General features: G+C 48.0%; 1 protein-coding gene across 1 annotated transcript in view; it reads right to left on the reverse strand.

The window, feature by feature from the left end:
• Positions 1-3,682: 3,682 nt before the first annotated feature.
• Positions 3,683-11,601, reverse strand: part of BCL2L13 (BCL2 like 13) — a 34,557-nt gene continuing 26,638 nt past the window's right edge. The window contains exon 6 of the mRNA XM_010169909.1: positions 3,683-4,809. Within this exon, the coding sequence (XP_010168211.1) occupies positions 3,994-4,809 (816 nt within the window). The 3' untranslated portion in view covers positions 3,683-3,993. The remainder of the gene's footprint in view (positions 4,810-11,601) is intronic.

Raw genomic sequence — 11,601 nt, forward strand, 5'->3', positions numbered from 1 at the left:
GAGCTCGTCTTTCAGCTCTAAGCTATTCTCAGTATTTTTCAGCACCCTGAGAACCCTCCTCAGCCTCCACCTGGGCTGATGAGAACCGAAAGCTGAAGTTCTCAAGCTGCCTCTCTGTGTGCCCAGTAATGTTCTGATCTGTGCCCTGGCCGAGCAGCTCAGCGCTGCTGTCCCAACCCAGCGCAGCGCTGCTGTCCCAGCCGCGGCCCCCCAGCCGGGATCTCTGGCAGGTGAAGGGACTGGGGAATCCAGCGGGCTCTGGCACGGCTGCGGCCGGCAGGGCCAGGGCTGTGCCTGTGGTTTGGGCTTTTACACAACAGAAGGATTCCAGGTTTCAGGCTGTTGTTGCAGGAACACTCGCTGAGGACAGCCCTTGCCCAGCTCCCAGCCACAACACCCAGGTGAGCACAGCTCAGGGTTAAGCCCAGCTGAGATCTATGTTGCACTTTATCCTGAAAGCCTTTTCCTCACCAGCTCCTGCTGTAGCATCCCACCCCCCGCAGGTCCTTAACACTCCTCTGCTGCTTTTAGCATCTCTGCTTGAGGGTGTGCTGCAGGCAAGGATACAGCGGCGAAAAGAATGGGTCTAAGGTAGATTGTATTTTGTTAAGGTACAGGCCACTCGAGGACAGATATTGAGGCACTTTTGGGAAGGGGATATAAGCAACACAAGTGAGAATAATTCTGTATGCCCTTTCCTAAGTACACAGCTACTGCCTTTCCTCTGCCAGCTGCAGGAGATCCACTAACCAGAGGTGGAATCACACGGGCTGGGGTCATTAGACCCTGCAGATTGCGATTACTTAAATATACTTGGAGATGGGGGGAGAAAACCTTCCATTTTCTAATTTACACCTATGACAGAGCAAGCACTGGCACTCACAGCTGTAAGAACTCTGAGCTTACCTGCCCTTGGTGACTGCCACGGGGCCTGTCCCAGCTCTGAGCAGAGGACTCCACCTTCAGTGAAATTCAGGTCCATAACTGACTGTTGTAGCTAAGGGAGCATTCCCAGAGGAGAGAGACACGTACAATACATTTTCTAAATGCCTGGTCAGTAGGGTGGGGGAGAAGAGGGTACAAATTCTTCCTGACTTGTCAAATCTGTAAGACCCTAAAATGAGATTAAAAAAAAAGGACCAAGCAACCAAAACACACGGTGCAGCTGATGCTCCATTAACTGTGACAACACACCAGATACTCCAGGCGTTTGCCCCACCATGAAAACTCTTAATAAGCCAAAAAGTCATTTGTTTGCCTTATTACTGCTGCCACCTTCCCACCGCTGGATATGGGAGATGCTGGGAGCCACTGGGCTCCTTGTGCCAACAAGCAAGGGACTTCCTCCCTCACCGGCGTGGATCTATTCTGGTCTGTCCTGTACCCATCTCCCACAGCCATCTACGGAGAAGAGCTAAAAACACCCGACACACGTGCACACAAATTACCCAGAGCATCCAAAAAAATCCACCTCTGCTTCAGGGGACATGTGGGTGCCTCTGTGTAACCCGCTGCGTGGCTCCAGCTGGGGGATGTCCCAAAGGTAAGTGCCTCACCTGGCGATGTCGGCTGGGCTAAGAACCCACAGAGAACACACCCGGAGAGGAAACCAAAGCTGTCAGCAAAGCAGCAGGAGAAGGACAGACCTACCCAACGTCCCAGGCAGTCAGAGCAGCCCTTGTCACACAGAACAACCAGGTACCCGCACAGATTGTGTCACTTGGTGATAAACACTGTTGTGACACGTGAAATGACGCAAAACTAAACATTCCTGGGTGTCTGTGATAAAAGGAGCACAAAGACACCTCTCCACGCGAGGGAAGCTCCCGTGAGGGGCCAGGAGAGGGAACTGCGGTGGTGGGACAGACACCAGAGTCCATGGCAGGAGGAGGTCCCGTTCTGCACACACAGCACGGCAGGGAGAGGACCAGCAGGGCACCAGCAAGTGGCAAAAAAAAAAAAAAAAAGTCAATTCTATTTTTGCAACTTGGTAAAAAAATCTGGGGTTTTGTTTTCTGTTAAGGCCAACCTGCTACCTTTTATACACGGAAAAAGAGCAATCGGTGAGCAACAGTAAAGTCCAGAACTCTGGAGATCCTGAGTTCAGTCCGCAGCAGAAGCACACAAGTGACAATCCTTCCTCTCAGTATTCAATTTCACACACACACACACACACAGAGAGTTCAAAAATCCAACAAGTTTTCTAAAAATAAAAACAATTTAAAAAAAATCCACTCAAAAAAGCTTAAATAACAACAACAAAATTCCTCAGAATCTGTCAGGTTCTGACTTGACTTCCCAGCATCCCAGGATGTGGGTGGGATAGGAAAATAGAGCAAGAGAATGTGTTAAAAACCTCTTCATTCTCAGCTCACCTCAGAACAGGCTCGTTGGGAGACGTGCTCTCGATAGGGTTATTCAGAACTAAAGTACCTTTGTGCTTTATGACGAGCAAGCTTCCCGTAAGCTCACCTCCTGATTTTCACATTAGCCCGAGTTCCCTTTCACTTGCCTCTGTCTGGTGTAAGCCACAGTGCCAGCACAAACCCTTGGAGATGCAGCAGCAGCAGCTCTGCCTGGAAAGAAGGAAGGTCTCTCCCACAGAGCTGCTGTGGGGACAAGGACAGACAGACAAAGCGGAACGGCTGCGGTCCAACCCGACGGAACTCATGCCTAGGGCAGTACTTCAAAGGTTTCTCTTCACACACACGTTGCGAGTGGTGTGACTGCAGGAAAAGGGATTTACTTTTTGCCACAGTAACTTTCTCATCATTAGTGAACCTGTTAAGTTTAGCTAATTAGAGTCAGAGTGGCAAAAGAAATGGCGCTGAAGGACACTCCGGGTCAGGTCAGGTCAGGAACAGGCGGATCCAGGAGATGTTTTTACCGCTGGTTTGCTCGGTTACTGGAATCCATCGCTTTATGCAGCTGGGATTCTGGCACAGCCCACTCAGGACTAAATACACCTGGGAAAGACGACACAGGCTGCAGCCTGACCCGGGACAGCAGAGCATTTACCCTTGGAACTGCACAGGAGGCATCGGCCTCACTCCCACCGAGTTTTGCCAATCTTTGCCGAACGTACCCCGGTGTCAGAGCACGGATCCAGCCGCACCACCTCCAGCAGGAACTCTGCACCTCTGGTAACTCACAGGTGGGAATGAAGTGGGGCCAGGCAGGAGCAGAGCAAATGGATTCTCCCACCAGCAAATGGCAGCGTGTGTCCCTCCCACCCTCCTCCTGCACCTCTCCCCCAGGAACACTGGGATGCTCGGAGATGACACAGCTATGAGAGGCAGCAGTGTTACAGGATGGGGCTCCAGTACGTGTCAGGGGCCAAAACCGGTGTGAGCAAAGAGGTAAGAATAAGCACTCTCCCATCTGGGGCTCAGGAGGAACCTGGGAGGTTACGAGGAGCAGTGCTGTACCTGAGAGGAAGCCGAGACAAAAGGGAGACCAGCCTCTCGCTACAGGACTGGGGTTGGCTATGGTGGGTTAGGGAGGGCTCGGGGGAGGCGACGGGAAGTGACAAGACAGCGCAGCTGCAAGAGCGGTCAGTCAGAGAAGCCAAAACACTCCAGGGGTTGGCAGCAGCTGGCTCTCCCCTTCCCCTGGGGGTTCTCTGTTCCAGTTCCTAGAGTACGAGCACCCCTTTCTTCAGCACCTGCGCTTAAGTTCTTAAATTTGCAGAATTTATTATTATTGGGTTTTTGTTTTGTTTTTGTTTTTTTTTTTCTTTTTAAAAATACCCCTGTTACTTTAATCACGAAAAACCAGTCCCCTTCCCAGTTCTACTAAAAACGTGATTGTCCATAGCTGGAGGCTTATTGAACAACCTCACCCCGTCACCATTAAGTTACTCAAATGTCCAATGAAACAGCAGGCAGCTCAACCTTTAAGGTAACACAACTACAAGAATCAGATCGTGCTCTCTTTGCTCTCCCCCCCACCCTCCTCCTCCTCCTCCTCCTCCTCCTTCTCAAGAGAGCTCTGTTACTTTTTCCTAAGCGCCAGCGCTACTCCGACTGCCACAGCTAATATAGCCACTGCAGCAGCCCCGCCGTACAGCAGTATAGATTTCCCTTCTGGCAGTAAGATGGGCTTCTCCTCTGCAGCAGAGGATTTCTCTTCTATTTCTTCCAAACAGCCCTCTTTCCCCACTTTTTTTTCCCCTGGAAGCAGTATTTTCTCAGGTTCTGGTGCAGCCTTTTCTTCTGATGGGGCTAACTTTGGGACAGGTTTACTTAATACAGGGATTTCAGGTTCAACAAGCTCTTCAGCCGCTTTTCCCTTTTCCTCCTGTTTTGTATGCAGAAGTGCAGAGGGATGTGCTTTTTCAACAGCAGCAGCAATTTCAGCTTGAGGTTTTACTTCCTGTAAAGAAGCTGGGGTTTCTGGAAATGCTGCCTGGGTGCTCTCTGCAGGGACAGCTGACACCACTGCTTCCTCAATCCCCTCCGGTATCTCTTCCTTCTCCACATGAACAATATCCGAGTTGGAAGAGTTGTTCTCACTCCTTTCTTCACCCCCTCCGTTGCTGTCCAGGCTTTTGACTTCTTCGGGATCCATGGCCACTTGCTGCCAGGACTCGGGTCCCAGGGAGACTGGCAGGCTCTCCGTGTGCCAGCTCTGACTGGCTGACAGGGAGACGGGCAGGCTCTCTGACTGCCACGACGTGGTCACCGTGGGGGACTCCGGAGGGCTCACCTGTCCCGAGTTGTCGCTGGTCAGGATGTAGATGTCATTACTGTCCTCTGCGATGAGCCCAGGGTACTCTTCCTCTTCCAATTCCAAAGTGAAGACTGTCCCCTGTGAAGGAAAAGGAGGACACAACACGTGAGCGATGGCTCCAGCGTTACCTCCCCTGCACGGGAAGGAACAAGACACCTGGAAAGTCAGTGGGGCTGGAGGAAAGATGAGAGGTCCTCTGCAGGAGCAGCAGCTGGCTGACCCGCATTGCAGAAGAGATTACAAAACCCAGATGGTCCGTCTGGAATTTCCTGAGAAGAGAACCACTTGTCAGAGCTTTGCTGGGAGCTCCTCCTTACCCTGACGTTACTGCATCACCAAGTACATCATCACCAGAACACACCATGTGGGCGTTATTCACCAGAGAACACGATACCAAGCTGTGAAACCAAACTGAAACCAAACCCGAGTACAAGCCCAGCTGAACACCGCTGCCCTTGCCCTTCTGAGCAAGTGCTCTGTATCACTTGTCCATTTTCACCTCTCAGTTTCCCTTACATTAATTTTATCACATTTTCAGTGCTCTCTGAAGCCTCTATTTGTACCAACAACCTGTAGTCTACAGTAATTCTAGTAATTTACTCACAAATACAGCTATTTTAAAATGAGTTCACTTTCCAAGACTGCCATCGTAACTTTAGCCACACAAAACAAACAATCAAGCACACGTATCCAAAGACCCTGATGGGCTTTGCTTAGTTTTATTGAGCTAGAAAAAAATCTGTAGACATCCTAAAAATTTTACAGTGGGCTTCACTTAGAGTTACAGTGGGCTTCAATTAAAATACTGACCCATTGTCTCCTTACAGAAAGAACAGCGCTGCTGATCCCAGTCAGACCACTGAGCACGTAACACAGAAAAGATTCGCTCCAAGGGGAAAATTACAAGAGGAAAAAAAATATTAAGTGTGGAAGAAGAACCTAAGATGGGTGTGATACCAAGAGCATAAAAAACAAGCGACAGGCAAAGAGGAAGCCCAAGGTTTGCTATGCCATACCACAGCAGTCTGTGAAACCATTAACAAAGATTCAATTACCCCCTTGCTCCTAACAAAAATCATTTGAACATTTTACCTTTCCCTGCAAATTCCTCCTTCGATTTTCAAGCTTTCCTACTCAGTCCCATCATAACATGAAGGAAAACAAAATAAATTTAAAAATCCATGTGTTCTCTTTCTCCCTGCTGCCTTCTGCACACCACAGCTCTCTCCTAAAGCACTCCGAGCAGTTGTCCCCTTCCCAACACCTGCGAATTTGGGGTCTGGTTCTGCTCCAGTCTCCTACAATAGCTTCCCATTCCAAGACACCTGCTCGGTTGTTCCACAGCTTAGATGGATTCATGCAGTGGTCTGTGTTAGGAACGGGTCCAAGTTAAAAACAAACACCTTCTTTGTTTTTCCTGAGGTTTTTTTTTTTTCAATCCTGATCAGCATCCAGTTTGTCCCGCCGAGACGCTCGAGCGCGACTGCGGGTGGAGCGGGGCCAGCAGCTGCACCTGCTCACGCTGACGCTGAAAAGAGCCAAAATCATTATTGCATATCAATAAACTCTGTGAAAAGGGAGCCTGAGGTGAGTAGGGGAGTGAGGTTTCTCTGTCCACTCCCCCAAAACACTTTGCCATTTGGCAAAACTTGGCAGACCCATTCCTGAAGGTTTTTGTACAGTGGTGGAGGCTGCAGGATGGGACAGCACCGGGAACGGCAAGATTTCATCATTTATTTTGGCATCTCATCTTCTCAGCCCGTGGAGTTTTGTGCACGAGTAAAGGAATTTCACAGAACTCTTCATAAATGCCTTTAAATTGCTTGGATATGGGAAGCACATAGGATCAATTTTCCAAATGTGTGGACAGTAGGGTGGGGGAGAAGAGAGTACAAATTCTTGCTGACTCATCAAATCTGTAAGAGCCGCAGTAATGTGTTTGGAGAAAGAGAAATGGCACACAGAATTCCTCAGGGGAAGGTTAAAAGCGATGACACCATTCACTGAGCACTTAATTATCTCCACAAAGTCCCGATTCAGAAAGAAATAAAAATTAATAAAGCATTACATTTGTGAAAATGTTCAGACACCACACACACCCCAACAAATCCAAAGCCAGTTCTGCTCTTCAAGCAGTGACCGAGAATTCAGGACTCCAGTACCCTCCTGAAAGTCAGGTTTCACTAGAAGAATTAATATCTTTTTTCAAATGCAGCTCAGGTCATTAAGAAATGGAGCTCTAGAACCTAGGAGGAAGCAACCAGCATTGCACAGGAAGGGCACTGGAAAGGAAGAGCCAAGCAGCTGAAGTAAAGGCAGAGATCACCAGATCCAAAGAGAGCAAATACTTTGCAGTGTGGACCAGGGCTGCTGCCCAGCATGTGAGGACAGGACTCCACAGGCACCGACCCGTGACCCAGGCACTCCGAGATTGGACGTTTCCTCCTTTGATCATCAGGATTTTCTCTGGATGGTGGTTAAGTAGGAAATATTCTCACTGTCATGTAAGCTGCTAACGGACACCTACGATTGTAGCACTTTATTTCCACGGGCAATACAGACTGAGAACAACAACAACAAAATAACGAGGGGTAAAACCTGCAGTCTCGTGAAGCTCTGTACTGCCCCCCTCTCCACTCAGCTCTACCTTTCCATAAAGCTCCTGGAGAGTGTCCAGAGGAGGGACACAACATTGGGGAAGGGTTTGGAGGGGAAGGGTGTGAGGAGAGGCTGAAGGCACTTGGTTTGTTCAGCCTGGAGAAGAGGAGACTGAGAGGAGATCTCCTGGGGGTCTAGAACTTCCTCCCAAGGGGGAGAGGAGGGGCAGGTGCTGATCTCTTCTCTCTGGCCACCAAGGAATGCCAGGAGCAGAGGGAATGGCAGGAAGATGTGGCAGGGGAGGGTGAGGTTGGCCATGAGGAAAAGGTTCTTGAGGCAGAGGGTGGTGGAGCACTGGCACAGGCTCCCCAGGGAGGTGCTGATGGCACCAAGCCTGACAAGATTCCAGCAGCATTTGGCCACCATGTGCCCTCAGGGACATGGTGTGAATGTTGGGCTTGTCCTGTGCAGGGACAGGAGTTGGACTCCATCATCCTTGTGGGTCCCTTCCAGCTCACAGCATTCTAGGATTCGGTGATTCCCACCCACAGCACATCCCAACAAACCAGTGACATATGTGATGTGACACTAGCGAAAAGACCAGGAACACAGACAAGTGATAACAGCTCTTCTCCTAACACACCACGGGAAGTGCACCCGTGCTGCTGGGACTGGCTCAACATGAACCATGTAAAAAGTATTCCAGAAGCACACTCTGCTTCTTCAGGCTTGTGAGCTCTAGTGATCGTAGCAAATTTATTTTCAGTAATAAACTAAAAAGAGGAGCAACGAGGGCTGTATTCTGAGAGCCTAAATTCCCCTGAAGTCGTTATACCACACGGTGGCGAGAGCCAAGCGCCTCTGAGGGGTGACTCAGCAGCTCACAGTGGGGAGGGGACACCCAGGCAGAGAGACTGTGGTGAAATGTAAGCCAACCTGATACAGCTCAAGTTCCTCCAGCCCTTGCTTCTCCTCTCTTCCTGACCCACCACTCTTAACTTTTCCCTTTCTTCTCATAAGGAAAATCAGAGTTGTTCTTTGAGGAGAACCCACCATGATTAAAAATAAACAAGTACTACAACGTCCCACCACAGCTACTACGTGGACCAGTAGCTGCCCAGGCCCAGCTCAGTATGATGTAATGCTAGATCCTCAGCAGGTCAACAAACAGATGGGGAGGCAACGCTGACATACAAGGAACAGAATGAGTTATTCTAGTTATTCCCACATGTCAGGGTGTTCTTTTAAAGGCCACGTGCTTTGCTGGAGCACTTCACTGGTCACTGGAGATCCGCTTCTCCCAGAGTACAGGTAAGATCTGGGTATGTGCTGGGGGTAACGTGAAGGATAAACTGCTTTGGAAAGGATAAGGAAAGGAAGGGGTGGTGATATGGGGAACATGGGCAATCCTCAACATCTCAAATACTTCATTAATGTGCACACCAACACTACACACCCATCCTGCCTTCAGCAGAAGGGGCTCAGGCATTCTACTGTTCCTTTTCTCACCTCAGAAGAGTTAGCAGTCACTGGCTCCCCATAAACCAGACCCCAATAAAGCCTGGCTGACTCCCTTCTGTCTTCACAGACAATTTTAACCTCCACGTCAGTGCCTCAGGGACACAAGTCTCCAAGCTTGACAGAACAGATCACCCGAGGCTGAGAAATCTGAGGGGAAAGCTAACACACAGAGTGTCAATGGGAAATGTCACTATGTCACCTAAAGCTTGAGAGGTTTCCCTTGGAAAGCCAAACAGACATTATTCAGGATACATGATTAATATTTCTTGAGCTGAATTAAGAGTTAATTCAGAAAGTCGAGAGGATAAAACTAGGATTTTGTGTTGATTTGGTTGAGGTTTGGTTTTGGTTTTTGTTTGTTTTTTTTTTTTCTCTTTTAAAGCAGCTGCAGGTCAAACTGAATGACATTTAGGCCAATTCTCTTGATTCATCTACAGATGTGACCCAGAAGCAAAGCTCCCTCAGACAGATTAATTCAGGACAGGATGGAACATGTAGAAGGATTTTTAATAACCTGAGGCCTTACATAAACCCTACACTTGAGGTTTAACTGTAAATAAGGAATGTATGCAAGCCTTCCTTTATCTGCTGTACATTGTAAATGGACAGTCTGCTGCTCCAGACCAGAATAATCAGAGTTCCTCTTTTTCAAATTTGGGATGGGAGACTTGCAAACTTGGAGTGCTTTTCCTCATCCAGGACACTTAGAGAACCACAGACACATATGGCTAGAGAAGCAAGCCTAAGTCCCTCAGCACAGCACCCTGCCACTCCTGATCCCAACCACTGCCACTTGAGGGAAGAGTTGGCACCAGTTATGATGAGAAGGAGAACTGGATAATTCCCTTCTTGGCTAGAACACAACAAGGATGGTCCACAGCACGTGAGGCAGTCCTGAGGAGATGATACAAGACCTAAAAAAGGAACTCCAGAAATCAATCACAGTCCTCAACCCTATGTGGTGTGACTTGTAGAAATTTTCCACAAGACTTCTACAAGTGACAGAAAGCATTTCTAACCGATGTGCTAAACCTGCCCTCAGGATTGGTTACAGCTGTTATATTGCAGGGTGAGCTATACTAAACACCTCTAAACTGGTAACAAAATAATGAAAAATAGATCAGAAAGGTCTTCCAATAAGCAGAACCCATCAGTTTGGATCCAGCTGTAGTCCTGCCAGCATCAGTAATCTCAGCTTTACTGAAAATCACTCTCAGCAGTGGATTCAGAACACTGCCAACCTTTAACATAGAATATGAAATTGCTGCTTAAAACACGTGCCAAGCTTTAATTATGATTTAGAGACAGCAAACAGCAAAAAACCCACCCCACCAAAACTTGGGAACTGACTCTCATGATGACTATACTATTTTTCATAGTATTCTAATAGGTTTGTTTTTAATTATATACCAACAAGTTCACGTACTAACTACAGTTGTTATTTTTGCTGAACAGCAAATAACTACACATAAGAAAAAAACCCACCATTTTTATTTACCAGAATAATAATTTCAGCCTGATTTATGTAAATCTGCTTCTGGTGGAAATAGATATTAAAATTCTGAGTATCTCAAAGATCAAAGTAACTTTTTTTCCCCCTACAAAAATAGTAGGAACAGTAGTACACATGGAACCCATAATGGAGATTGTTATTAGATAAGGGATGGAAAGAGATGACCATGAAGATGTCAAACAGAGCACTTAGTGCATCTCAGAGAAGACTTTGAAAGCCCTGCCCTGTAAGCTCAGCAGACCAGACACACGCAAACCAACGATGTGTAATTGCTGCAGATGCTCTGTGTATTCTTCTAGGGTCTGGTTTAGTTTTAAGTGGTCTGAAAAGCTTGACTGGCCTCTCTGGTTCAGTTCTTAGAGAAGGATAAACAAGCAGGTTACAGTTAAAGTCTTTTCGGATGTGAAACTCAATTCCAAAGATGCTAAACAGCCCCCCAGAAAATCTACACAGCCCAGCAAGTCACCCATCCACCCCAGTTCCTGATTTTGTCCAGTAGAAGCAAAAATTCTATCTCCAGATCAGGGAGGAGTGCCACCTTGTGGGAAAAAAATATCTGTGTGTCCCAAACTTCTCCCATCCCCCTGAAACTAAACAGACCCACATAAAATCCCCAAGAACAAAGAGCATTTTGAGGTACAGAAGGCAATGCTGGCAGAATGCAAACGTTCCAGGAGAGCAATCTTCACCACGGTAAGAAATTCAGAACACTCAACACCACTTGGAAGTTTTTTAGGCAAGAGTCCTGACTTTACCTTGTAACATAAGAGAGACTATCAGAGAGAAATGAGGTTCAGTCGTTTCTTTCCTCCCACCAACAGTGTTGCAGCAACAATACAAGAACGAGGAACCTATCAAATTTTATTTGTGCTTAAAATCTAGTGTCTGGAAAGCAAAAGGCGAGGAGTGATGAACTAGTCTGTGTCCAGGGATCCCCCTCTGGGGAAATAAGCAAATTTCCCACAATAACAAATTTCCCCAGAGCTGGGAATGTGCTTGTGGAATGATTTCTAGCTCTAACAGAGGAGCAGCCCTGTGCCAAGGGCTCGGCAGGTGATGGCTGTGCCCACAGATGGTTGCTGCAGTCGGGACAGCTTCATCCCACCCGTGCCACCGTCCGCAGCCCCGCTGTGCCATGACTCTTCAGACCTGACTGCCTTACCCTGCTAATCCTTCACAGAATCCCAGAATGGTGGGGGCTGGAAGGGACCTCAGGAGATCATCCAGTCCAACCCCCC

This window comes from Antrostomus carolinensis, unplaced genomic scaffold (genome assembly GCF_000700745.2).
Source record: "Antrostomus carolinensis isolate BGI_N321 unplaced genomic scaffold, ASM70074v2 scaffold15086, whole genome shotgun sequence".
Classification (NCBI taxonomy): Eukaryota; Metazoa; Chordata; class Aves; order Caprimulgiformes; family Caprimulgidae; genus Antrostomus; species Antrostomus carolinensis.